The sequence below is a fragment of the Callithrix jacchus genome, chromosome 4, assembly GCF_049354715.1.
Source record: "Callithrix jacchus isolate 240 chromosome 4, calJac240_pri, whole genome shotgun sequence".
NCBI classification, from domain to species: Eukaryota; Metazoa; Chordata; class Mammalia; order Primates; family Cebidae; genus Callithrix; species Callithrix jacchus.
In genome coordinates this window covers 23,100,289-23,124,266 of record NC_133505.1, presented here as the reverse complement: position 1 = coordinate 23,124,266, position 23,978 = coordinate 23,100,289, and the positions used below count along the sequence as shown (strand labels likewise).

At 42.5% G+C, this 23,978-nt stretch overlaps 2 protein-coding genes and 1 pseudogene across 9 annotated transcripts in view; all 3 read right to left on the bottom strand.

Annotated features, from left to right (window-relative positions):
• Window positions 1-159: 159 nt before the first annotated feature.
• The window catches only part of CAGE1 (cancer antigen 1), a 56,451-nt gene continuing 32,632 nt past the window's right edge, over window positions 160-23,978 (bottom strand). For 2 of the 7 annotated variants that reach the window (XM_054253722.2, XM_078368423.1), the window contains 2 exons: window positions 6,519-6,587; window positions 3,042-3,854 (listed from right to left, as the gene is read on the bottom strand). In XM_054253722.2, coding sequence (XP_054109697.2) covers window positions 3,845-3,854; window positions 6,519-6,587 — 79 coding nt within the window. In that variant the 3' untranslated portion in view covers window positions 3,042-3,844. Of the gene's footprint in view, window positions 435-1,167; window positions 1,303-3,041; window positions 3,855-6,518; window positions 6,588-12,620; window positions 14,219-23,978 lie in introns of those variants that run through there. The other 5 variants (XM_054253724.2, XM_054253719.2, XM_054253721.2 and 2 more) reach the window with 5 other exon arrangements.
• LOC103792298 (ATP synthase F(0) complex subunit C3, mitochondrial pseudogene) lies at window positions 3,042-3,510 on the bottom strand (annotated as a pseudogene). The gene has a single exon (XR_013533778.1). The product of XR_013533778.1 is annotated as an ATP synthase F(0) complex subunit C3, mitochondrial pseudogene (transcript).
• Window positions 12,621-13,909, bottom strand: LOC128931707 (putative inactive 1-aminocyclopropane-1-carboxylate synthase-like protein 2). The gene has a single exon (XM_054253727.2). The coding sequence runs from the start codon at window positions 13,907-13,909 to the stop codon at window positions 13,127-13,129; it is 783 nt and encodes a 260-aa protein (XP_054109702.2). The 3' UTR covers window positions 12,621-13,126.

The following is a 23,978-nucleotide window of genomic DNA, read 5'->3' as shown; positions in this document are numbered from 1 at the left end:
AGGAATTTGAATCCTCCCAACACAACTGATAAATGTCTGAGTGATAGATTGGCTAATCATTCTGATTTGATCATCACATATTGTATACATGCATGGAAATACTACTCTGTATCATAAATATATATGTGCTTATTATTATTATTATTTTGAGACAGAGTCTCACTGTAGCCCAGGCTGAAGTGTGGTGGTGAGATCTTGACTCACTGCAACTTCCGCCTCCTGGGTTCAAGCTATTCTCCTGCCTCAGCTGCCCAGGTTACTGGGATTACAGACGTACACCACCGCACTCCACGAATTTTCTGTATTTTTAATAGAGACAGGGTTTCACCATGTTGGCCAGGCTGGTCTTGAACTCCTGAACTCAAGTGATCCACCTGCCTCAGCTCCCAAAGTGCTGGGATTACAAGCATGAGCCACCATGCCCAGTCTGTATCCTGTAAATATGTAAAATTAATATGCCAACTAAAAATAAAAGAAAAAAAATCACCTGTTTAGAAAGCTGCAATTGGTTAGGCATGGCTGATATGCATGATGAGAAGGAGAAAGCGGTGATTTTTAAGATTGGATAGGAGGGCCGGAGCCGGATCAGAGGGGACTTTACATGCCATGCTAAAGAGCTTGGATTTGACCCAGAATGTGATTGCTAATCACTGAAGGGCTTTATGCAAGAGAGGGGCATGACAATATTTTGTCCCACCGTGAGGTGGGGAAGCCACAGGCCTCACCCCTGGGGGGGCGCTGGCTGGCCCGCCCTGCAGCAGGGCGCTGGTTCTGGCCCCCTCTCCAGGATTTGGGGGAAGAGCATGGGTAGAGAGTGAGGGTCAAGATGGCCATCCCAAAGCTTGGAAACAGTGAGAACGTGTTGTTTCCGTGGTCTCCCATGGCCCCTGGCTTACAAGGGGTTCCTTGTAGGTCGGAGGGGCATCCCTTTTGAAAGATCACTCTGTCTACTGTCTGGAGGATGGCATGAAGGAGACCAAAACTGGAAGCAGAAACCCCCATTAGGAGGTAATTGCAAAAGGTCAGACAAGAAATAACAGGGGCTTAAAATGAAACAATAGCAGTGGCATGGAGTGAAGGGGGCCCTACAAGGTTAGAGGGAGGGGCTTCCAATTACAGCAGCAGCCCTCATTTGAGGACGTAGGGAAGGCTAGGTTACACAGTATGGAAATGTGACTTCAGGAACTCATATTTAATCTTGTGTTGTTGTCAAATTACATGGAAATATAAGATTCTTTATCATGATCACCAAGGTGACCTACCACAGTCATGCAGTTTGGATGATTTTCTAGGCTTTTCGATCTGTAAGAAATAGAAAATAATGTAAAAAGGAGGAATGGGGGACTGAAATAGTGAACATGGTGAGCAAGTATGCCATTATTTAGCACATTTTCCCCTCACTTTCAAGGAGAAATGATCGTTTAAGATAGAATCATGAGACCCTCAGAGATTAAGATCAAGCTTTTTGGTATGTAACATGTGGCTCATTCTCACTGTATTTAAATAAAAATAATGAGGTGGAGCGCAGGTGGCGCACGCTTGCAATCCCAGCACTTTGGGAGGTCAAGGTGCGTGGATCACTTGAGGTCAGGAGTTCAAGACCAGCCCTGCCAACATGGTGAAACCCTGTCTCTACCAAAAATACAAAGATTACCCAGGCATGGTGGCACCCACCTATAATCCTGGCTACTCAGGAGGCTGAGGCAAGAGAATTGCTTGAACCCAGGAGGCAGAGGCTACAGTTAGGTAAGATCACACCACTGTACTGCAGCCTGGGCAACAGAGCAAGACTTCATCTCAAATACAAAAATAAATAAATTAAATTAAATAATGATGAGCTACACTCTCACTACATTTAACATTCTCATAGATTTACTTAGGATACAATTCTATCACTTGAAAATAATGAATTTCCTTGAAAGTCATGAAGAACTAGAGGCAAAAATAAGACATCTGAGACTATGAAGTTACTCGCTTTTATATCCCTATTTCCCATTACTTTCACTACTGAAGACAACTGGCAAAAGCAATGCCATAATTTTGAGAGCCTGCAGAGGTAAGCTGAAGCTTTTTGCATGCTGAATATACTGAGATCAGTTGGGCCAATCATCAGAGGCTTCACAGATGGTGATGGCTGAAATCTGATGTAACTCTGGAGTTTTCTAACAAATGTCCTTCTTGGCCGGAAAGGGCTTTGAGAGCTCTTCTGCCCATCTCATCCTCTTGCTTCTAGGCCAGTCTAAATCTATATAAATGGGCCTAGAATTCATTGTGAAAATAGGCCAAGTAGGCCGGGTGCGGTGGCTGAAGCCTGTAATCCCAGCACTTTGGGAGGCTGGGTGGGCGGATCACGAGGTCAAGAGATCGAGAGCATCCTGGCCAACATGGTGAAACCCCATCTCTACTAAAAATACAAAAATTAGCTGGGCATGGTGGCATGCACCTGTAGTCCCAGCTACTCGGGAGGCTGAGGCAGGAGAATTGCTTGAACCCGGGAGGCAGAGGTTGCAGTGAGCCGAGATTGTGCCACTGCACTCCAGCCTGACACCTGGCGACAGAGTGAGACTCTGTCTCAAAAAAAAAAAAAAAGAAAAAGAAAATAGGCCAAGTATAAGTAAACTGAGGTCTGAACTGGTGAAACAAATGTAAGTTCACATTTAAATGTTTTTATTTTAAAATAAGTCTAGGAAAAAAATTCCATAGTTTCTCTCAACAACTCAGAGAAGATCCATCTTCAGTGTAAATTAGCATTTACTGAGCATCTGTGGTATGCCAAGGATCAGATCACATTCTTTCATTTTGGAGAAAAAGTCATAGTTGACCTGTCACTTGCAAATGCTAGTTTAAATCTACCAAGGTTTTTATTTTTATTTCCTTCCTTCCTTCCTCCCTCCCTCCCTTCTTTCTTTTTTCTCTCCTCTCTTTCTCGTTTTCATCTTTAATGAAATGACTCAGAAATAACGTATACTTCCATCACACCAACACTATAGTTCACAGTAAGATACACCAAATTACATCCATAATTAATATGGATGCCAACATGTTAAGCAGTAATTTATTACATGGCAAAGAAAATCAGAAAGCAACCATCAACCAAAAGAGACCCATAAGTTCAGACAAGGCAAATCCCAGGATAGCATATGAGAACAGCTGCTACCTCAGTGAAGGGTAGAACCAATGGTAAGGCTGGTTTCTGGCACAACCAATGATAAGGCTGCCAAAGACTGTTCCAATACCAGCACCAGAACCAGCCACTCCTACTGTTGCAGCATCTGCACTGATACATTTGGCACCAGTCTCAATGTCTCTGCTGATTGCACTGGTTTGAAGCTCCCTTTGGATTAGTTGAGACACACCATTCTGGGCCTCATTAAATACCGCAGGGCCCTCTCCAGTCCTTGCCTCTGGTGGAGATAACACTGATGCAAAAATTGGTCTGTATGCAACTCTACGGAGTTTAAGATAGAACTTCAGAGCAGGGGTGCAGGCGAGCTTGGTGCGGGCAAACATCTTAAACTCTTTGGGGTGCTGCAGCTGGAGGACTTGGGTGACAGGCAACTTGGGCTTCTCTCCCGCTTCCTCTCTTCCTGGGAGGTGGCAGTGGCAGCAGTGGTGGCAGCAGTGGCGGCAGAGGTGGAAGGAATGGGCCTCCGATTTTCAAAACATAGTTGTATTTGCAAATGGTAGGTTGAACAAACATGACTCATGACAACAAAATGCAATTTAATTTTGGTCTTTCATTTCTACTATAAGCTTTTTGCACTCAAAGAAGCTTTTCCTTTGCCCTTCCTCGGATGAATACATAGCAGGCTCAATGCTTTTTTTGCTCACTCTAAGGTGACAGTCAGTCTTCACTGTGGGGCATAAACAGTCTCAATTTAGTAGGTATACTGTCCTGTCTTAATGTTAATCAGTCCTTCAATCTTCATTCAAAAGCAGGGCTTCTCCTTCCCCGCTCTAGGTTAGCTCTGTAGCTAATGGATACCACTGTCTTTGGAGACCAGTTTCCTCTTTTTGCTCATTTCCCTCTCCATTTGTAGGAGAAAGGTGAAGGGCCACAGGACAGCTCATACTTGGCTGGGTGGCTTCAGAGTCTTGGCTTGGCAAATGGCTAACGCTGATTCTTTCTCTTTGGAGCTTGCCATTGCTAGGGACCTCTGTTCTGCAGTTCCCTGGACCTAGGCTGATGCATTTCTCCTCTAGGGGATCACTTGATACTCCTTCATCAGCCCTGAAGAATCTGGCATTCTCTTCTAGTTTATTGCTGCTTCCAGGCCTCCTTGAGAGAGCCCAAGATAACTCATCTCTCAACTACATGGTTCTTAAGAGATTATCATACCCATCCTTTGTCTCCACAAGCTCAACGATAAAAGCTACCCAACACAGCCCCTCTGCTGAGCTACCAAAGCTTGCCTTAGTTTTTTCAGGCATGAATGAGTCATCAGTCCTCTGTGTTTCCCAACTTTTAGGGAACACACTTCAAAGCTCTCTAGGTGATTCCCTGGAAACCCCTCATAAGGCTTTAGGTAAGAGAGGTAGAATTACTTGGGAAACAGGAACTCATGACATGACAGATTCAGAGAAATCCTTCTCCAATCTTCCCTACTCTCCATACTTTAATGTCTTGGATCTGGCCAAGAGATAGGAGTCATGGAATGGGTTTTCTGAAATAATTTAGCTCAGAAACTCTGCATATGGGAAAAACTCACTCTCACTTTGGGAACTGGTAACAGTTTTATTAGCACCTAAGGAACTGGGCTAGAAAGAATACGATTTTAACATACTGTGATGTTCTTTTTTTTTTTTTCCTTTTTTTGAGATGGAGTTTTTGCTCTGTTGCCCAGGCTAGAGTGCAGTGGCACAATCTCAGCTCACTGCAACCTCTATCTCCTGGGATCAAGCAATTCTCCTGCCCCAGCCTCCTAAGTAGATGGGATTACAGGTGCCAACCACCATGTCCAGCTACTTTTAATTTTTTTAGTAGAGATGGGGTTTCACCATGTTGGTCAGGCTGGTTTCGAACTCTTGACTTCAAGTGATCCACCTGCGTCAGCCTCCCAAAGTGCTAGGATTACAGGCATGAGCCACCGCACCCTGCCCATATTGCTATGTTCTTAATCAACCCCACAGGGTTTGTGCCTACACCTTGTAGCATCCGATATTGACCCTCTTCAAAACTAGCAGACTGCAAGTCTTAATGTTAGTGTGTAAGAAAATCTGGTCATAGACGGGCGCAGTGGCTCATGCCTGTAATCCCAGCACTTTGGGAGGCCGAGGCAGGCAGATCACAAGGTCAACAGATCGAGACCATCCTGGTCAACATGGTGAAACCCCGTCTCTACTAAAAATACAAAAAATTAGCTGGGCATAGTGGTGCGTGCCTGTAATCCCAGCTACAGAGGAGGCTGAGGCAAGAGAATTGCCTGAATCCAGGAGGCGGAGGTCGTGGTAAGCGGAGATCGCACCATTGCACTCCAGCCTGGGTAACGAGCAAAACTCCGTCTCAAAAAAAAAAGAAAGAAAATCTGGTCATAAAATACAGAGCAGGGCAAGTAATTTTGTAGTTTTGTTGTGGACAAAAATCTTAGCTCATAATCTTTATAGTTTTTTCCTTAGAGTGACTGTACATTCCATCAGAGCAGAGAATCAGGCTTTCCATTTCAGATTCTACAAAAAACATTAATCAAGCAACTACTTTATGATAGGCAAAACACGAAGCACTTTCATATAATTTATCTTGTTTACCTTAAATTGAGATAAGAAAAACGGTTTTTTCGGGGTTTTTTTTTGAGACGGAGTTTTGCTCTTGTTACCCAGGCTGGAGTGTAATGGCGCGATCTCGGCTCACCGCAACCTCCGCCTCCTGGGTTCAGGCAATTCTCCTACCTCAGCCTCCTGAGTAGCTGGGATTACAGGCACTTACCACCATGCCCAGCTAATTTTTTTTGTATTTTTAGTAGAGACGGGGTTTCACCATGTTGACCAGGATGGTCTCGATCTCGACCTCGTGCTCCACCCGCCTCGGCCTCCCAAAGTGCTGGGATTACAGGCGTGAACCACCGCGCCCAGCTAGGTTTGTTTTTTTTTAAAAGGCAGTCTCTCTCTCTGTCTCTCTCTCTCTCTCTCTCTCTCTCTATATATATATATATATATATATATACATATATATTTTTTTTTTTTTGAGATAGAGTGCTTACTCTGTTGCCCAGGCTGGAGTGCAGTGGCAGGATCTCGGATCACTACAACCTCAGTTTCCCAGGTTCAAGTGATCCTCCCACCTCAGCCCCCGCGGTAGCTGGGATTACAGGCATGAGCCACCATGCCCGGCTAATTTTTGTATTTTTAGTAGAGACAGGTTTTCGCCATGTTGGTCAGGCTGGTCTCAAACTCCTGACCTCAGGTGATCCACCCACTTTGGCTTCCCAAAGTGCTGAAATTACAGGTGTGAGCCACTGTGCATGGCCATATTATTTATATTTTAAAGACATTATTAATTTTAAAAACAGAGGAAAACTTACCTTGGTTTTCTGGCTTTTTCTCTGGGCTTTCTAATTAAATCCTCTAAATGTTTATTTCTCTCTTCCAAACTGAAAGAAGAAACAAGTGAATTTTATGACTAAAATTGATTTTTCTCCACCAGTATTTTGTTAGATTCACTGGAGGATTTGAGTAGATAAAAATAAGTAATCTAATTATCTATACAGTATCTAACTACCTAACCATATAGAAACTTGGGATTCTTTCCTAGCAACTCAAAATTATTTTATCAGTTTTTCCCTTTACAGGTTCCAGTGGTGAAGAAGGAAAGTAGACAGTAGCAGATAAAAAGTAGCATTCAGATATTCTCCCATTTGCTTACATAGTGGTTTACTCAGACTGATCCCTCTGTATGAGTAGATCCAACATGATCCTAGGGGTAACATGTTAAAAATAAAACTCCTGGGCTAGGTGCAGTGGCTCACACCTGTAATCCCAGCACTTTGGGAGGCCGAGTCAGGTGGATCACCTGAGGTTCAGATTTCAGACCAGCCTGACCAACACAGAGAAACTCCATCTCTACTAAAAATACAAAATTAGCTAGGCGTGGTGGTGCATGCCTGTGATACCAGCTACTTTTGGGGCTGAGGTGGGAGGACTGCTTGAGCCCAGGAGGTGGAAGTTGTAGCGAGCCAAGATTGTGTCACTGCACTCCAGCCTACGACAGAGCCAGACTCTGTCTCAAAAAAAAAAAAAAAAAAAAAACCCTGAGCTAGGAATGGCTTAGCATGGGAAAATGTGTGATAGCGTTAAGGACCATCACAAACCCATTTTTCCATCCAGGGAGGTTGTATGAGCCTCCTGTGGCTGCTGCAACAAATCAACACAAATTCTGTGGCTTAAAACACCACATTTATTTTCTTCTGGAGGTCAGAAGTCCAAAATCAGCTTCACCAGACTGAAATCAAGGTGTTGGCAGGGAGGTGCAGCCTCTGGAAACTTGAGAGGAGAATCCTTTGCCTGGCCTCATCCAGCATCTGGAGGCTGTCCTCATTCCTGAGGGGGCTCACGGCCCCACATCACACCACCTTTTCTCCCAGTTTCCACTGTCAGGTTGACTCTTCATCTTCTGTCATCAACTCTCTCTCTGACCCCTCCTCTTACAAGGACCCTTGTGATTGCATTTAGGGCCCACTCAGGTAATCTGGAATAATTTCCGAAACTCAGGATGTAATCACATCTGCAAGGCTCTTTTGCTATGCAAGGTAACAGTCACAGGTTCTAGTGATTAGGACTTGGATATCTTTGGGGCCATTCCTTAGCCTACTGTAGAGGATAAACAGACCCTGAGAGGAGATGAAATTCTACTGCAGAGGTCTAAACTCAAATGCCTATAGAAGGGTCAGCGAGGTATGTGAAATGAGTGAAGCCAGCTGAAAGGTGATTCAGACAAACCAAAGAGCATACATCCCTAGGCCCCGCCTAAAAGAAGTTGCTACTTAGCTTTTGACATATGTTGCCATGTGAGAATGCTGCAGCCATGATATCAGATCTTCTTGTTTTATTTTGTTTTTAAATTTTTATTATTTAGAGACAAGAGTCTTACTCTGTCACTCAGGCTGGAGTGTAGTGGTGTGATCACACCTTACTGCAGCCTCGAACTCCTGGGCTGAAGCAATCCTCTCATCTCAGCCTCCTGAGTAGCTAGGACTGTAGGTGCCTGCCACCACACCTGATTGTTTTAATACTTTGTAGAGACAGGGGTCTCACTATGTTGCCCAGGCTGGTCTTGAACTCCTGGCTTCAAGCTATCTTCCAGCCTCAGCCTCCCAAAGTGCTGGTATTGTAGGCATGAGCCACCATGTCCAGCCTACTCTTGTTTTTAAAGATGAGACAGAAATCTGGATTTTTACAAAATATCTTCTTTTCAATTTTGGCAATTAATTCAAAAATATTTTAAATATTATATGGACAAACATATGCCCCAGAATGGAACTTGCAGGTTGTCATTTTGAAACCTATACTCCTGGCCGGGCGCGATGCCTCATGCCTGTAACCCCAGCACTTTAGGAGGCTGAGGCAGGCCTCAGACCTTGAGACAAGGTCAGGAGTTAAAAACCAGCCTCATCAATATGCTGAAACCCCATCTCTACTAAAAATACAAAAATTAGCTGGGCATGGTGGCAGGTGCCTGTAGTCCCAGCTACTCAGGAGGCTGAGGCAGGAGAATTGCTTGAACCCAGGGGGCAGAGGCTGCAGTGTGATGAGATTGCACCACTGCACTCCAGCCTAGGTGACAGAGCGAGACTCTGCCTCAAGGAAAAAAAAAAGAGAGAGAGAGAGAGAGAAACCTATACTCTTTCTTTCAGAGATATCAGGCTTTTGTTTTAATGAGATAAAGAGAAGTTGTCAAACGCAGGAACAGAAGATAATGTGAAACAGACTCTGTATATACCAAAAGCCTGAGTCTATCATCCTTTATTATCAGAGAAATAGCATGGAATAAATCTTTTGTATTTCTAGAATTGAAAAGAATGAGCCCAACTTTTGAAGGAGGGAGATACCCAAGGAAAGAAAGTGCAAAGTGTTTCCAAGTGTGCAACAAGGCAACAGTGGAATATATTGATCCTGTGCTCCCGTGTATAGAGCTGAGGGCAAAAAGCTATAACCTAAGCTTACCTAAATGGAGTCCTCGGTTTATTTTGGAGGAAGTCATATCCTCCATAGAGGGTATGAGAGAACTGCTGAGAGCTAGGCAAGCAAAGCAGCACCACTGAATGGAGTATTATGAGTGCTTTGATTTGCATGTGATGACATGAGTGTCTTCCTTCTTTCCTTCCTTCCCTCCCTCCCTCCCTTCCTTCCCCCTTCCCTCCTCCCTCTATCCCTCCATCCCTCCTTATTTCCTTCTTCCTTTCTTTGTGACAGAGTCTTGATCTGTCACCCAAGCTGGAGTGCAGTGGTGCAATCTCAGCTCACTGCAACTCTGCCTCCCCGGTTCAAGTGATTCTCATGCCTCGGCTTCCCAAGTGGCTGGGATGACAGGCATGCACCACCATGCTTGGCTAATTTTTGTATTTTTAGTAGACATGGGGTTTTGCCGTATTAGCCAGTCTGATCTTGAACTCCTGGATTCAAGTGAGCCTCTCACCTTGACCTCCCAAAGTGCTGGGATTACAGGCGTGAGCCACCATGCCCAGCTGACATGAATATATTTCATGTGCTTATTTGCCATCCATATATTTTCTTGGTGGACTCTCTACTAAAATCTTTGCCCATTTTTATTGGATTACTTGTTTTCTTATGACTGAGTCTTGAGAGTTTGTTACATCTGGATAGAATTTCTTTATCAGATACATGACTTGCAAATAACGTTCTTCCAGACTATGGCTTGTCCTTTCATCTGTTAACAGTGTCTTTAGAAGAGCAGTTTTAGGCTGGGTGAGGTGGCTCACACCTATAGTCCCAGCACTTTGGGAGGTGGAGGTGGGCAGATCACGAGGTCAGGAGTTCAACAGCAGCCTGACCAATATGGTGAAACCCTGTCTCTACTAAAAATACAACAAAAAAATTTAGCCGGGCTTGGTGGCACGCGCTTGTAGTCCCAGCTACTCGAGAGGCTGAGGCAGGAGAATGGCTTGAACCCGGGAGGCAGAGGTTGCAGTGAGGTAAGATTGCGCCACTGCACTCCAGCCTGGGCAAGAGAGTGAGACTTTGTCTCAAAAACAAACAAACAAACAACAACAAAAAAGAGCAGTTTTAAATTTTGATGAAGTCGAATTTATCAAAATCTTTTCTTTTTTTTTTTTTTGAGACGGAGTTTCGCTCTTGTTTACCCAGGCTGGAGTGCAATGGCGCGATCTCGGCTCACCGCAACCTCCGCCTCCTGGGTTCAGGCAATTCTCCTGCCTCAGCCTCCCGAGTAGCTGGGATTACAGGCACGCGCCAAGATGCCCAGCTAATTTTTTGTATTTTTAGTAGAGACGGGGTTTCACCATGTTGACCAGGATGGTCTCGATCTGTTGACCTCGTGATCCACCCGCCTCGGCCTCCCAAAGTGCTGGGATTACAGACGTGAGCCACTGCGCCCGGTTTATCAAAATCTTTTCTAATGAATCATGCTTTTCGTGACATGTCTAAGAAATTGTTGCCTAACCTGAAGTCATAGAAATTTTCTCACGATTTCTGCTAGGTGTTTTATGGTTTTAGCCTTTATCTTTGGGTATAGCATCCATTTTGCGTTTACTCTGTATGTGGTGGAGTGTATAAAGCAAAGTTAATTTTTTTTTAATATGGGTAATGATTTCAGTGCCATTAGTTGAGAAGGCTATCCTTTTTCCACCTTGTTGCCTTTGTAACTTGGCCAAAAATCACTTGTCCATATACATGTGGGTCCATGCCTGCACCGCCTGCTCTGTTCCATTGATTTTTATATTTTACACCAATGCTACATTGTTTTATGATTATTGTTGCTCTATAAAAAGTCTAAGAATCAGAGTTTCTCTCCCATTTTATCCTCCTTTATCAGAGTTCTTTTGGCTATTCTATGCCTTTTGAATTTCTGTATGAGTTTAGAATCAGCTTGTTAAGTTCTAAAAAATATTTAAAACTGAAATTGCACTGAATCAATAAATGAACTTGGGGGAAATCTTAACAAAATTGACCAATGAAAGAGATATACCTCTCCATTTATTTAACTCTTCTTAATTTCTCTCAATGATGTTTTGTAATATTTAGTGTACAAGTCTTTTACATACGTTTGCCAAATTTATCCTTTGTAGTTCATATTTTTGGTGCTATCAGAAATTTTTAAACATTTCTGATTGTCTGTTGCTAGTATATACAAATATAGGGGACTTTTACGTATTGATATTGGATCCTGCAACCTTGCTAATCTTAATAGTCCTAGTAACTTTTTTGTAGATTCCATCAGATTCTCTACATAGACAATCATGTGGCTGTGAATAAATTCATTTTTTGCTTCATGTGCAGTCTGGATGAGTTTTATTTCTTTTTCTTGCCTGACTGTCCTAGACAGAATTTCCAGTACAATGTGAATTTACTGAAATGTCTTGTTCCTGATTATGAGAAAGCATTTAGTCTTTCATCAGTAAGTATAAGATTGGTAGGCTTTTTGTAGGTGCTCTTTGTCCTTGTTGAGAAGGTTCCTTTCTGTTCCTAGGTAGTTTAGGTATTTTCATCAACAGTGATGTTGGATTTCGTCAAATGGTTTTCCTATCTATAGAAATTATCATATGCTTTTTCTTTTTTAGTGTTTTTAATATGCTAGCTAACATTGATGGATACAACTGTTATTACACATAAAGCTGGCCCTTTTTTTGCCATATAAGGTAACACTCACAGATTCCAGGGATTAGAACATGGATTTGCCATTTACTTTTACCCACCATTTTTCTTATGCCAACACTTTTTCTTTACTTTTATTTTTTTATTTCCATAGGTTTTTGGGGAACAGATGGTGTTTGGTTACATGAATAAGTTCTTTAGTAGTGATTTGTGAGATTTTGGTGTACTCATCACCCAAGCAGTATACAACTATACCCAATATGCAGTCTTTTATTCCTCACCCCCTACCACCCTTCCCCCAAGCCCCCAAAGTCCACTGTATCATTCTTATGCGTTTGAGTCCTCATAGCTTAGCTCCCACTTACGAGTGAGAACATACAATGTTTGGTTTACTTCACTTAGAATAATGGTCTCCAGTTCCATTCAGGTTGCTGCGAATGCCATTATTTCATTCCTTTTTATGGCTGAATAGTATTCTGTGGTATATATACCACAATTTCTTTACCCACTCATTGATTAATGGGCATCACATTGTGGTTGTGATTAGCATTTCCCTGATCATTAGTGATGTTGAGCATTTTTTCAATGTGTTTGTTAGACATTTGCATGTCTTCTTTTGAGAACTGTCTATTCATGTCCTTAGCCTACTTTTTGATGGGATTGGTTTTTTCTTGTTAATTTGTTTGAATTCCTTGTAGACTCTGGATATTAGTCCTTTGTCATATGTATTGAGTGTGAAGCTTTCCTCCTACTCTGTGGGTTTTGTTTACTTTGCTGATTATTTCTTTTGTTGTGCAGAAACTTTTTAGTTTAATTAAGTACCACCTATTTATCAGTTTTTTAGAAAGAAAATATATAATTTATTAGATACTGAATATAAAAATAAACCATCTAAATAGGGGCCAAGAGAGCTTCCTTTATGTCTCTTGGTGCTTCCAGGCCTTCCCACCCCAACCCCAGTAAAAACATTTTGCATATACAATGGCTAACAAAGACTAAAAAGATGCAAAGCTTCCAAAGACAGCAGGCACGCAGCTTAAGGAGGGTGATGACTGGGTCAGATGAGATCTTCCTGGAGGAGCCCACCATTTTCTCAGTTGCAGCACTGACACAAAGATACCCCAGCCTTCTGAACCAGAGGCTGACATTAGGGGGTCCCTGAGCAAATGACGTGCTGGAGTTGCTGGTTGCGAGGCAGACGATCTACTCCCTCAACACATCCTCCAACTGCTTCATTATCAAAGCCCGCTTCTGCTCCTGCAGCACATTACAGAACTGATGCATGGCCAGTTTTATTTGGGGAAGCTCATCTGCAAAGATGCGGTGGAACTGACCTGGCTCCTTATGCATGTAAGCTTTGCCACAGGATAACAGGAGCTTGTGAGAGGAGCTGTTCTTCTTCAGATGTACAGGGATCCAGGTTCTTTTTCAAGTTGATCCAGACATAGAGGCCAGAGCTGCAGTTGTGAAAGGGGATCCCCAATGCCTTCAGCTTGGCAGTGATGTACTTGTGAGCTTCCCAGAGCTGGTAGCAATTGGTGGGCAGGTACACTTTGTCAACCCATTCTGTGTTCTGGAGCAGCTGACACAGCTTGTGCTGGGCGATGCCAGATATACTATGGAGGTAGTCGAAGGTGATCACAGCAGAGGCCACCTCCTTGTTGTGGGTGTACAGAGCACCAAAGAGGAAGCCAGAGATGCCAAAATCCTTACTGGCGTCCCAGATCACATGGGTCCTATTGTGATCAGGCAAAGTTTTCATGCTCAGGACACTGTGGAATGTGATGGATGCATCAAACACAGCGAGCATGTAAATCTCATCTATGATCACATGTAGGTCATACCTCCTGGCAAATTCCAGGTATTCCATTAGCAAGTTTGGAGAGTAGATGTCACCCACAGGATTCTGAAGGTTGATTAGTACAAGGCCTTGGACCTTTTTCTGCTCAAGGCTGGCTTCAAGCAGGGCTTCCTCTAAGTTGTTCACAGTGAGCTGGAAAGGATGGGTGTTGGTAACAGTGATGTCACTCTCCAGGTGGACAGGAATCAACTCAACCTTCATGTACAGGCAGGAACTAAAGGGGGCAGGGACCAGGAAGGCCTCACCTGGATCACACAGAACCATGGCAAGGGCAAGAAGACAGAGCAGCAGCCATTTAGAGCAACCACATTTTTCTGGATCAAGTCAGCCAGGTGCCTTGCAGTAGCAGGTCAGGAACTGGGCCACGTCCTCTCGCAGGAATGGCTGCCCTCTCCAATCAGGGTACTGTAGCAAGGCGTCCTCAATGCAGTTCATGTCACTTTCTTGCAATCTTTCAGTCGTCAGATCAATGCAGAGCTTGTTCTCACTGGTGCCAAGGTTAATGAAGCCCAAGGTGTTCTTGTCCTTATGATAGCTGTCTTTTTGGTAGGCACTGTAGTCCTGGAAGCTTGACTGATAGAAGACAGAGATGTTAATCCCACAGTTGGATAGATCACGGCTGCCAAAGACAGCTTCATAATCACTCATTTGGGGAACTGGATCAGACTGCCCCAACAATTGGCCCCCCTGCCCACATCTGACATTGCCCCTAGCATCCTGGGAAGGAAGAGGCACTTGGAGTTCCAGGCCACTCATGGCCCTAGACTATAGGGGGGTTGATCATCTGGCACATTAAGTGATCCAGAAGGGCTTCCTGCTCACGACGGCCTGTGTGTACTTCTGTTCTTCCAGTGGCAGGCCCTGCCTGCTTGTCAGTGGCATCAAGTGCAAGTGCAGCATCATCTCCAACAGCTAGGTATGGATGCTCTGGTCTAGGAGGACCTGGCCTCTTATCTGGACAGAGGGCACAGGAAGGGTGTCTGACTGATGACTCATACTCCAGGTATCTCTACTGGCCCCCCACAGGCTGGCTGGCACCTCTGTCTGTTTTCACTCATCTTCTCTCCAGCCTAAAACCTGACTGAGCAAACCGCCCTTGACTGTCAGCGCTCAGGTACCTGCTCTACTGCCCCCCTCCTCACTGAATGTGTTTATCATTGTTTTTTTTTTTTTTGCATTTGCTTTTGGGTTCTTGGTCATGATGTCTTTGCCTAAACCAATGTCTAGAAGGGGTTTTCCCATGTTATTTTCCAGGATTGTTATGGTTTCCGGTCTTAGATTTAAGTCCTTGATCATCTTGAGTTGATTTTTGTATAAGGTGAGAGATGAGGATCCAGTTTCATTTTTCTGCACGTGACTTGCCAATTACTCAGCACCGATTGTTGAAGAGGGTGACCTTTCCCCACTTTATGCTTTTGTTTGCTTTATTGAAGATCAGTTGGCTGTATCTACGCCAACGTTTTTTCATTAAACAAGAAAAAGAAGTCAAAAAAATACAATGGGATTGTGACTATAAATAAGGGCAGTACTAATGTTATTTTTACTATATCCTGAAATGCAGCTTTTTGTGGGGTTTACAAGTTTTAGGGGTAAACAAATGTTCACCCTTATTCTCTGTGATCAAGGTATAAAATCGCATGGATTTTTAAAAGAATGTTCAATCCAATCAAACTTTTTGATCATTCTTTACGCAAACTAGAATGAAACTTAGAAAGAAAAGTTGTGGATTTACACTCTGAAATTTTCTGTGATTTTTGATATGGTTTTGCATGGAAAAGCATTTACAGGGCTTTCATGTGAAGAGAAATAACAGTTGCTATGACAGGGCAGTGAGCTGTCATTTATGAATTCAGTGTTGCCTGTAGGAGATATGGCACTGGAAGTATTCTAGGACTGTTGGCACTCTGTGGATAGTGAATAGTAAATAAGTTAATGTGGAAGACTTCGATGAGTGACTTCAAAACTATAGGTTATGATCAGAGATACATGATGGGTAGGAATGGAATAGATGATCACCTTGAATAACAAGGTAGCAGGGCTTCATAAAATGGGATTCCAGGACAGGAAAAGAACTGGGATATTTTTATGAGAAGATCCACCTCTCACCAGAATGATGTAATGGCTGTGATGGGGCTAAGATAGAAAGAACAAGTCTCAAATTTTGTAGGAAGGTGTTCCTGAACCAGAAATGTTTAGAGCAGGGACTTCTACAACTGAAACAGACAGATCTAGACATTAGCATTAGAGAGAGTGGTATTCAGGAATGAGAGATGCATGGCTACTCAAATCTCTAGCATTGTGGAAAAGCTATTGACTCAGACTCAGAGGACAGTGAACGCATCTCTAAGGAAATGACATTTCAGCAGATGTGAAAACGGTTCAAGATAAAGGGGGTGAAAACGGCTGCATTCCAGGCAGAGCAACATGCTAAAACCTGGAAGCAAAAGGGATATGGTACATTTGAAAAAGTATAATATTTCGAGTGTGGCAAAAGCAAGTCAGGGAATGGTAAGATGAGATCAGAGAGGCAGGGAGGAGCTTGATCATGAAGAAAGCTGTAGGCCATGTTAAGGATTTTTTGGTTTTACCTAAGGTGATGGAAAATCATCAAAGTTTTTAAAGACACGAAATGGCATACTCATATTTATATTTCAGAAAGATCACTCTGGCTGCATATACAAAGTGGATTTCACCAAGCAGTTTTCTTTTAGTCTTTTTGAAAAATAAAATGTCACAAATAGCTTTTGTAGTAAACAGCTGTTTCTAAAGTCCAAGGCCTATGAATTGAAAAACTATAGTATAGCCTATGAATGCATTTGAAGAACAATACCTCAAACTCTATTAAATTTTAGCAGAATCAATAGACTAGCACCAATTTAAAAGAACACTGTTCTGATGATGTGTGTATTTGATGATTTTTTTAAATTTTAGGTGAATCTATAAAGTGAAAGCAACTTTATCAAGAAAGTAAAGGAATAAAAGAATGGCTACTCCATAGGCAGAGCAACCTGATAATTTTTGAAGCAGTGTATACTTTTTAATGAGACTAAAGCTAATTCACTATAATTAAACAAAAATACTGTTCTTCATGGATATAACAGACTAGATTTGATTTTTTATAAAGTAAATCAGGGCCAGGCGCAGTGGCTCATGCCTGTAATACCAGCACTTTGGAACGCCACAATGGTAGGATTGAGTCCAGGAGTTCAAGACCAGCCTAGGCAACACAGAGAGATCCCATTTCTAAAAAAAAAAGCCATGCTGGTGCATGTGTGTAGTCCCAGCTACTTGCAAGGCTGAGGTGGGAGCATCACTTGAGCTCAGGAGATGAAGGTTACAGTGAGCCAAGATTGCGCCTCTGTACTCCAGCCTGGGCAACAGAGCCAGACCCTGTCTCAAAAAACAAAAAAGTTGGCCAGGCGCAGTGGCTCACCCAAACTCAGCACTTTGGGAGGCTGAGGCAAGTGGATCACTTGAGGCCAGGAGTTCAAGACCAGCCTGGCCAACACTGCAAAACCCTGTCTAAAAAAAAAAAAAAAAAAAAAAAGCCAGGTGTGGTAGCCCATGCCTGTGGTCCTAGCTACTCAGGAGGCAGAGGCAGGAGAATCGCTTGAGCCTGGGAGGCTGAAATTGTGCCACTGTACTTCAGCCTGGGCAACAGAACAAGACTCTGTCTTAAAAGAAAGAAAAAAAAGAAAAGAAAAGAAGGAAGGAAGGAAGGAAAGAAAGAAAGAAAGAAGAAGAAGAAGAAGAAGAAGAAGAAGAAGAAGAAGAAGAAGAAGAAGAAGAAGAAAGGAAGGAAGGAAGGAAGGAAGGAAGGAAGGAAGGAAGGAAGGAAGGAAGGAAGGAAATTCTAATAAGCAGCCACAGTTGACATGCTTATGATAAAGCCTATAGAATTCAGATGTCTGAAGCCTATGGTCTCTTCTTCAACACAAATTGGATCAACCACTCAACTGAAATATACTTAAAAAAATTTTTTTTCTTTCCACCCAAGCCCTGCATAACATATTAATTTTTTAATTTAAAAACAACTGGGGCAATCATCATGGTGGATGGGCCATGGTGGAGGCAGGACTAGATTGCAGCTCCAACTAGGACTGACAGAGCAGTGTGTGGAGGCTCACATCATGAATTTTAGCTCCAGAATGACTGCAAGAATTAATCAGGAATCCCAAGAGTAACCACAGACCCTCTGAAGGAAGGGGACTGCTCCTGCAGGAGCCAGGATACAGCCCAAATACTGTGAGTACCCAAACTACGGAAGTGGGAAATGGAGACTCTCCTTTCCCGAACACACAAACCCACTGAAGAAAATGAATATCTAGTTTGCGAGAGAAGTTTCTGACCTCACCTGCAGCTGAGTCAATTTAGAGAGCTGAGCAAAACACAGGGGAAGAGGAAGCCCTGTGTTTTCCTTCCCCAAAAACACAGGGGAAGGAAAGGCCTTAAGAGCTTGCTGGGTCCCCAAGCAGGCCAGTTCTGCCTGGCACCACAGGAACCCTTTGGGAGGGCAGCCAGAGGCGTGGGGGGAGTGGAACGCCACAGGGAGAAGGAAGTCTCCAACTGAAGTTGGTAAAAATTTGAATTGAGCAAGAAGCCTCTAGGCCAGAACTTGGGGAAAGGCAGGAATCTGGTTTGCAGACTCCACCGGCAGGAAAAGAACCAAAGCCCTGTTCTTTCACAGCCGGGAAGCAGGTAGCCTGGGGCAAGTTTTCAAGCCCTGCTCACCTACTGCCTGGAAACAGACTTGGGGCTGTTAGGGGGGAGTGAGAGTGAAACAGGCTCTCTGGCTTGTGTGGGAGCTGGGTGAGGCCTGTGGCTGCGGCTTTCTCCCACTTCCCTGACAACTTGCATGACTCAGCAGAAGCAGCCACAATCCTCCCAAGTCCACAACTCCAATGACCTAGGAATCTTACCCCCATACCCCACAGCAGCTGCAGACAGACTCACCTAGGGAGAGTCTGAGCTCAGACATGCCTAGGCCTGCCCCCACCTGATGGGCCTTCCCTATCCACCCTGGTAGCTGAAGACAAAGGACACATATTCTTGGGAGTTCTAGGGCCCTGCCCACCACCAGTTCCTCTCCACACTACTACAGCTGATGCTGTCTGGAAAGTGTCACCTCCTTGCAGGAGGCCCACCAGCACAAAAATAAAACATTAAACCACCAAAGCTAAGAACGCTCACAAGAGTCCATTTCACCCCACTGCCACCTCCACTGGAACAGCTGCTGATATCCACAGACAGTTCACATCACAAGAATCTGTGCAGACAACCCCCAGTAGCAGCCTGGAGCCAGGTAGACTTGCTGGGTGGCTAGACCCAGAAGAGAGACAACAATCACTGCAGTTTGGCCCATAGGAAGCCACATTCATAGGAAAAGGGGGAGAGTATTACATCAAGGGAACACCCTGTTGGACAAAAGAATCTGAACAGCAGCCTTCAGCCCTAGACCTTCCCTCTTACAGAGCCTACCCAAATGAGAAAGAAACAGAAAACTAATTCTAGTAATATGACAAAACAAGACTTTTTAACATCCCCCCCCAAAATCACACTAGCTCACTAGCAGTGGATCCAAACCAAGAAGAAATCCCTGATTTATCTGAAAAAGAATTCAGGAGTTTTGTTATTAAGCTAATCAGGGAAGCACCAGAGAAAGGTGAAGACCAATGCAAGGAAATCCAGAAAACGAAAAAAGAAGTGAAGGGAGAAATATTCAAGGAAATAGATAGCTTAAAGAAAACATTCAGGAAATATTGGATAGACTTAGAGAAATGCAAAATGCTCTGGGAAGTCTCAGCAATAGAACTGAACAAGTGGAAGAAAGAAATTCAGAGTTAGAAGACAAGGTCTTTGAAGTAACCTAATCCAACAAAGACAAAGAAAATAGAATAAGAAAATATGAACAAAACCTCCAAGAAGTCTGGGAGGCTTAGAAGTCAACCAAACCTGGCTGAGCACAGTGGCTCATGCCTGTAATCCCAGCACTTTGGGAGGCCAAGGTGGGTGGATCACGAGGTCAAGAGATCAAGACCATCCTGGCCAACATGGTGAAACCCTGTCTCTACTAAAAATACAAAAAATTAGCTGGACATGGTGGCACATGTCTGTAATCCCAGCTACTTGGGAGGCTGAGACAGGAGAATCACTTGAACCCAGGAGGTGGAGGTTGCAGCAGTGAGCCAAGAATGCGCCATTGCACTCCAGCCTGTGCAACAAGAGTGAAACTCCATCTTGGGGGAAAAAAAAAAGAAGTCAACAAACCTAAGAATAATTAGTGTTCCTTAGAAAGAAGAGAAATCTAAAAGTATGGAAAACATATTTGGGGGAATAATCGAGGAAAACTTCCCCAGCCTTGCTAGAGACCTAGATATCCAAATATAAGAAGCACAAAGAACACCTGGGAAATTCATTGCAAAAAGATCATTGCCCAGGCACACTGTCATCAGGTTATCTAAAGTTAAGATGAAGGAAAGAATCTTAAGAGCTATGAGACAAAAGCACCAGGTAACCTATAAAGGAAAATCTATCAGATTAACAGCAGATTTCTCACCAGAAACCTTACAAGCTAGAAGGGATTGGGGCCCTATCTTCAGCCTCCTCAAACAAAACAATTATCAGCCAGGAATTTTGTCTCTAGTGAAACTAAGCATCATATATAAAGGAAAAATACAGTCTTTTCAGACAAATAAATGCTGAAAGAATTTGGCACTACCAAGTCACCACTACAAGAACTGCTAAAAGGAGCTCTAAATCTTGAAACAAATCCTGGAAACACATCAAAACAGAACCTCTTTAAAGCATAAATCACACAGGACCTATAAAACAAAAATACAATGTAAAAAGCAAAAACAAAAAACCAAGGTACACAGGCAACAAATAGCATGATGAAAGCAATGGTATATCTCAATACTATCATTGAATCTAAACGGCCTAAATGCCCTACTTAAAAGATACAAAACTGCAGAATGGGTAAGAATTCACCAGACGGGCACGGTGACTCACACCTCTAATCCCAGCACTTTGTGAGGCCGAGGCGGGTGGATCACAAGGTCAAGAGATGGAGACCATCCTGGTCAACATGGTGAAACCCTGTCTCTACTAAAAATACAAAAATTAGCTGGGCACGCTGGTGCGTGCCTGTAATCCCAGCTACTCAGGAGGCCGAGGCAGGAGAATTGCCTGAACCCGGGAGGCAGAGGTTGCGGTGAGCCGAGATCGCACCATTGTACTCCAGCCTGGGTAACAAGAGCGAAATTCTGTCTCAAAAAAAAAAAAAGACTCATATAAACTTAAAAGTAAAGGGGTGGAAAAAGCATTTCATGCAAATGGACACCAAAAGTGAGTAAGGGTAGCTATTCTTATATCAGACAAAACAGACTTTAAAGCAATAGCAGTTAAAAGAGACAAAGAGGGACATTATATAATGGTAAAAGACCTTGTCCAACAGGAAAATATCACAATCCTAAACATATATGCACCTAACACTGAAGCTCCCAAATTTACAAAACGATTACCAATTAGACCTAAGAAATGAGATAGACAGTAACACAATAATAGTGGGGGACTTCAATACTCCACTGACAGCACAAGATGGGTCATCAGGACAGAAAGTCAACAAAGAAACAATGGATTTAAACTATACCTTGGAACAAATGGACTTAACAGATATATACAGAACACTTCATTCAACTACCACAGAATACAGATTCTATTCAACAATGCATGGAACTTTGTCCAAGACAGACCATATCATAGGCCATAAAATGAGCCTCAATAAATTTAAGAGAATTGAAATTATATCAAGCACTCTCTTAGAGCATAGTGGAATAAAACTTAAAATCAACTCCAAAAGGAACCTTCAAAATCATGCAAATACATGGAAATGAAATATCCTGCTCCTGAATGAGCATTGGGTCAAAAATGAAATCAAGATGAAAATTTAAAAATTATTTGAACTGAACAACAGTAACAACCGAACCTATCAAAACCTCTGGAATACAGTGAAGGCGGCGATAAGAGGAAAGTTTATAGCCCCAAACACCTGCATCAGAAAGACTGAAAGAGCACAAACTGACAGTCTAAGGTGAAGGAACTAGAGAAACAAGAACAAACCAAACTCAAACCCTGCAGAAGAAAGGAAATAACCAAGATCAGAGCAGAACTAAATGAAATTGAAACAAAAAAATGACAAAAGATAAATGAAACAAAAAGCGGTTTTGAAGAGATTAAGTTGATAGACCATTAGCACACTAACCAACAAAAGAAGAGAGAAATCCAATAACCTCAGTAAGAAATGAAACAGGAGATACTAAACTGACACCACTGAAATACAAAAGATCATTCAAGGCTACTATGAACACCTTTACACACATAAACTAGGAAACTCAGAATAGATGGATAAATTCCTGGAAAAATACAACAGTCCTAGTTTAAATCAGGAAGAATTAGATACCCTGAACAGACCGATAACAAGCAGCGAGATTGAAATGGTAATTAAACAATTACCAATGGCAACAGTCCAGGACCAGAGGGGTTCACAGCAGAATTCTACTAGACATTCAAAGAAGAATTGGCACCAATCCTTTTGACACTATTCCACAAGACGGAGAGAGAGAACCCTCCATAATTCATTCTATGAAGCCAGCATCCCTCTAATACCCAAGCCAGGAAAGAACATAACCAAAAAAGGAAACTACAGACTGATATCCCTGATGAACATGGATGCTAAAATCCTTAACAAAATACTAGCTAACTAAATCCAACAATATATCAAAACGAAAATCCACCATGATCAAGTGGGTTTCACACTAGGGATGCAGGGATGGTTTAACATATGCAAGTTTTCTGATATCAGATAAATGTACACGAATCAGTAGTTCTATACACCAATAGAGACCAAGTGGAGAATCAAATCAGTAACTCAAGCCCTTTTACAAAAGCTGCAAAAAACAAACAAACAAACAAATAAAAACCACCTAGCCAAGGAGAAGAAAGACCTCTACAAGGAAAACTACAAAACACTGCTGAAAGAAATCATAGATGACACAAATGGAAACATATTCCATGCTTATGGATGGGCAGAATCAATATTGTAAAAATAACCATACTGCCAAAAGCAATCTACAAATTCAATGCAATCCCTATCAAACACTACTGTCATTCTTCACAGAATTAGAAAAACAATTCTAAAATGCATATGGGATGAAAAGAGCCCACATAATCAAAGCAAGACTAAGCAAAAAGAACAAATCTGGAGGGATCACACTACCTGACTTCAAACTATACTCTACGGCCATAGTCACCAAAACAGCATGGTACCAGTATAAAAATAGGCACATAGACCAATGAAATAGAATAGAGAACCCATAAATAAACACAAATACTCACAGCCAACTGATCTTCAACAAAGCAAACAAAAACATGAAGTGGGGAAAGGACACCCTTTTCAACAAATAATGCTGGGATTACTGGCTAGCCACATGTAGGAGAATGAAACTGGATCTTCATCTCTCACCTTATATAAAAGTCAACTCAAAATGGATTAAGGACGTAAATCTAAGAGCTGAAACTATAAAAAATTCTAGAAAACAACATTGCAAAAACTCTTCTAGACACTGACACCTAAGCAGCAAGGATTTCATGACCAAGAACCCAAGAGCCAATGCAATAAAAACAAAGATAAATAGTTGGGACTTAATTAAACTAAAGAGCTTTTGCATGAAAAAAGGAACAGTTAGCAGAGTCAACAAACAATCCCCAGAGTGGGAGAAAATCTTCACTCTATACATCTGACAAAGGACTAACATCCAGAATCTACAAGGAACTCAAACAAATCAGTAAGAAAAAAATAAACAATTTCATCAAAAAGTGGGCGAAGGACATGAATAGACAATTCTCAAAAGAAGATATACAAATGGCCAACAAACATATGAAAAAATGCTCAACATCACTACAGATTAGGAAAATGCAAATTGAAACTACAATGCAATACCGCCTTACTCCTGCAAGAATGGCCGCAATCAAAAAATCAAAAAATGGTAGATGTTGGTGTGGATGCAGTGATCAGGGAACACTTCTACACTGCTGGTGGGAATGTAAACTAGAACAGCCACTATGGAAAACATTGTGGAGATTCCTTAAAGCACTAAAAGTACAACTACCATTTGATCCAGCAATCCCACTACTGGGTATCTACCCAGAGGAAAATAAGTCATTATACGAAAAAGATATTTGCACACGCACGTTTACAGCAGCACAACTCACAATTGCGAAATCGTGGAACCAACCCAAATGCCCACCAATCAACGAGTGGATAAAGAAACTGGTA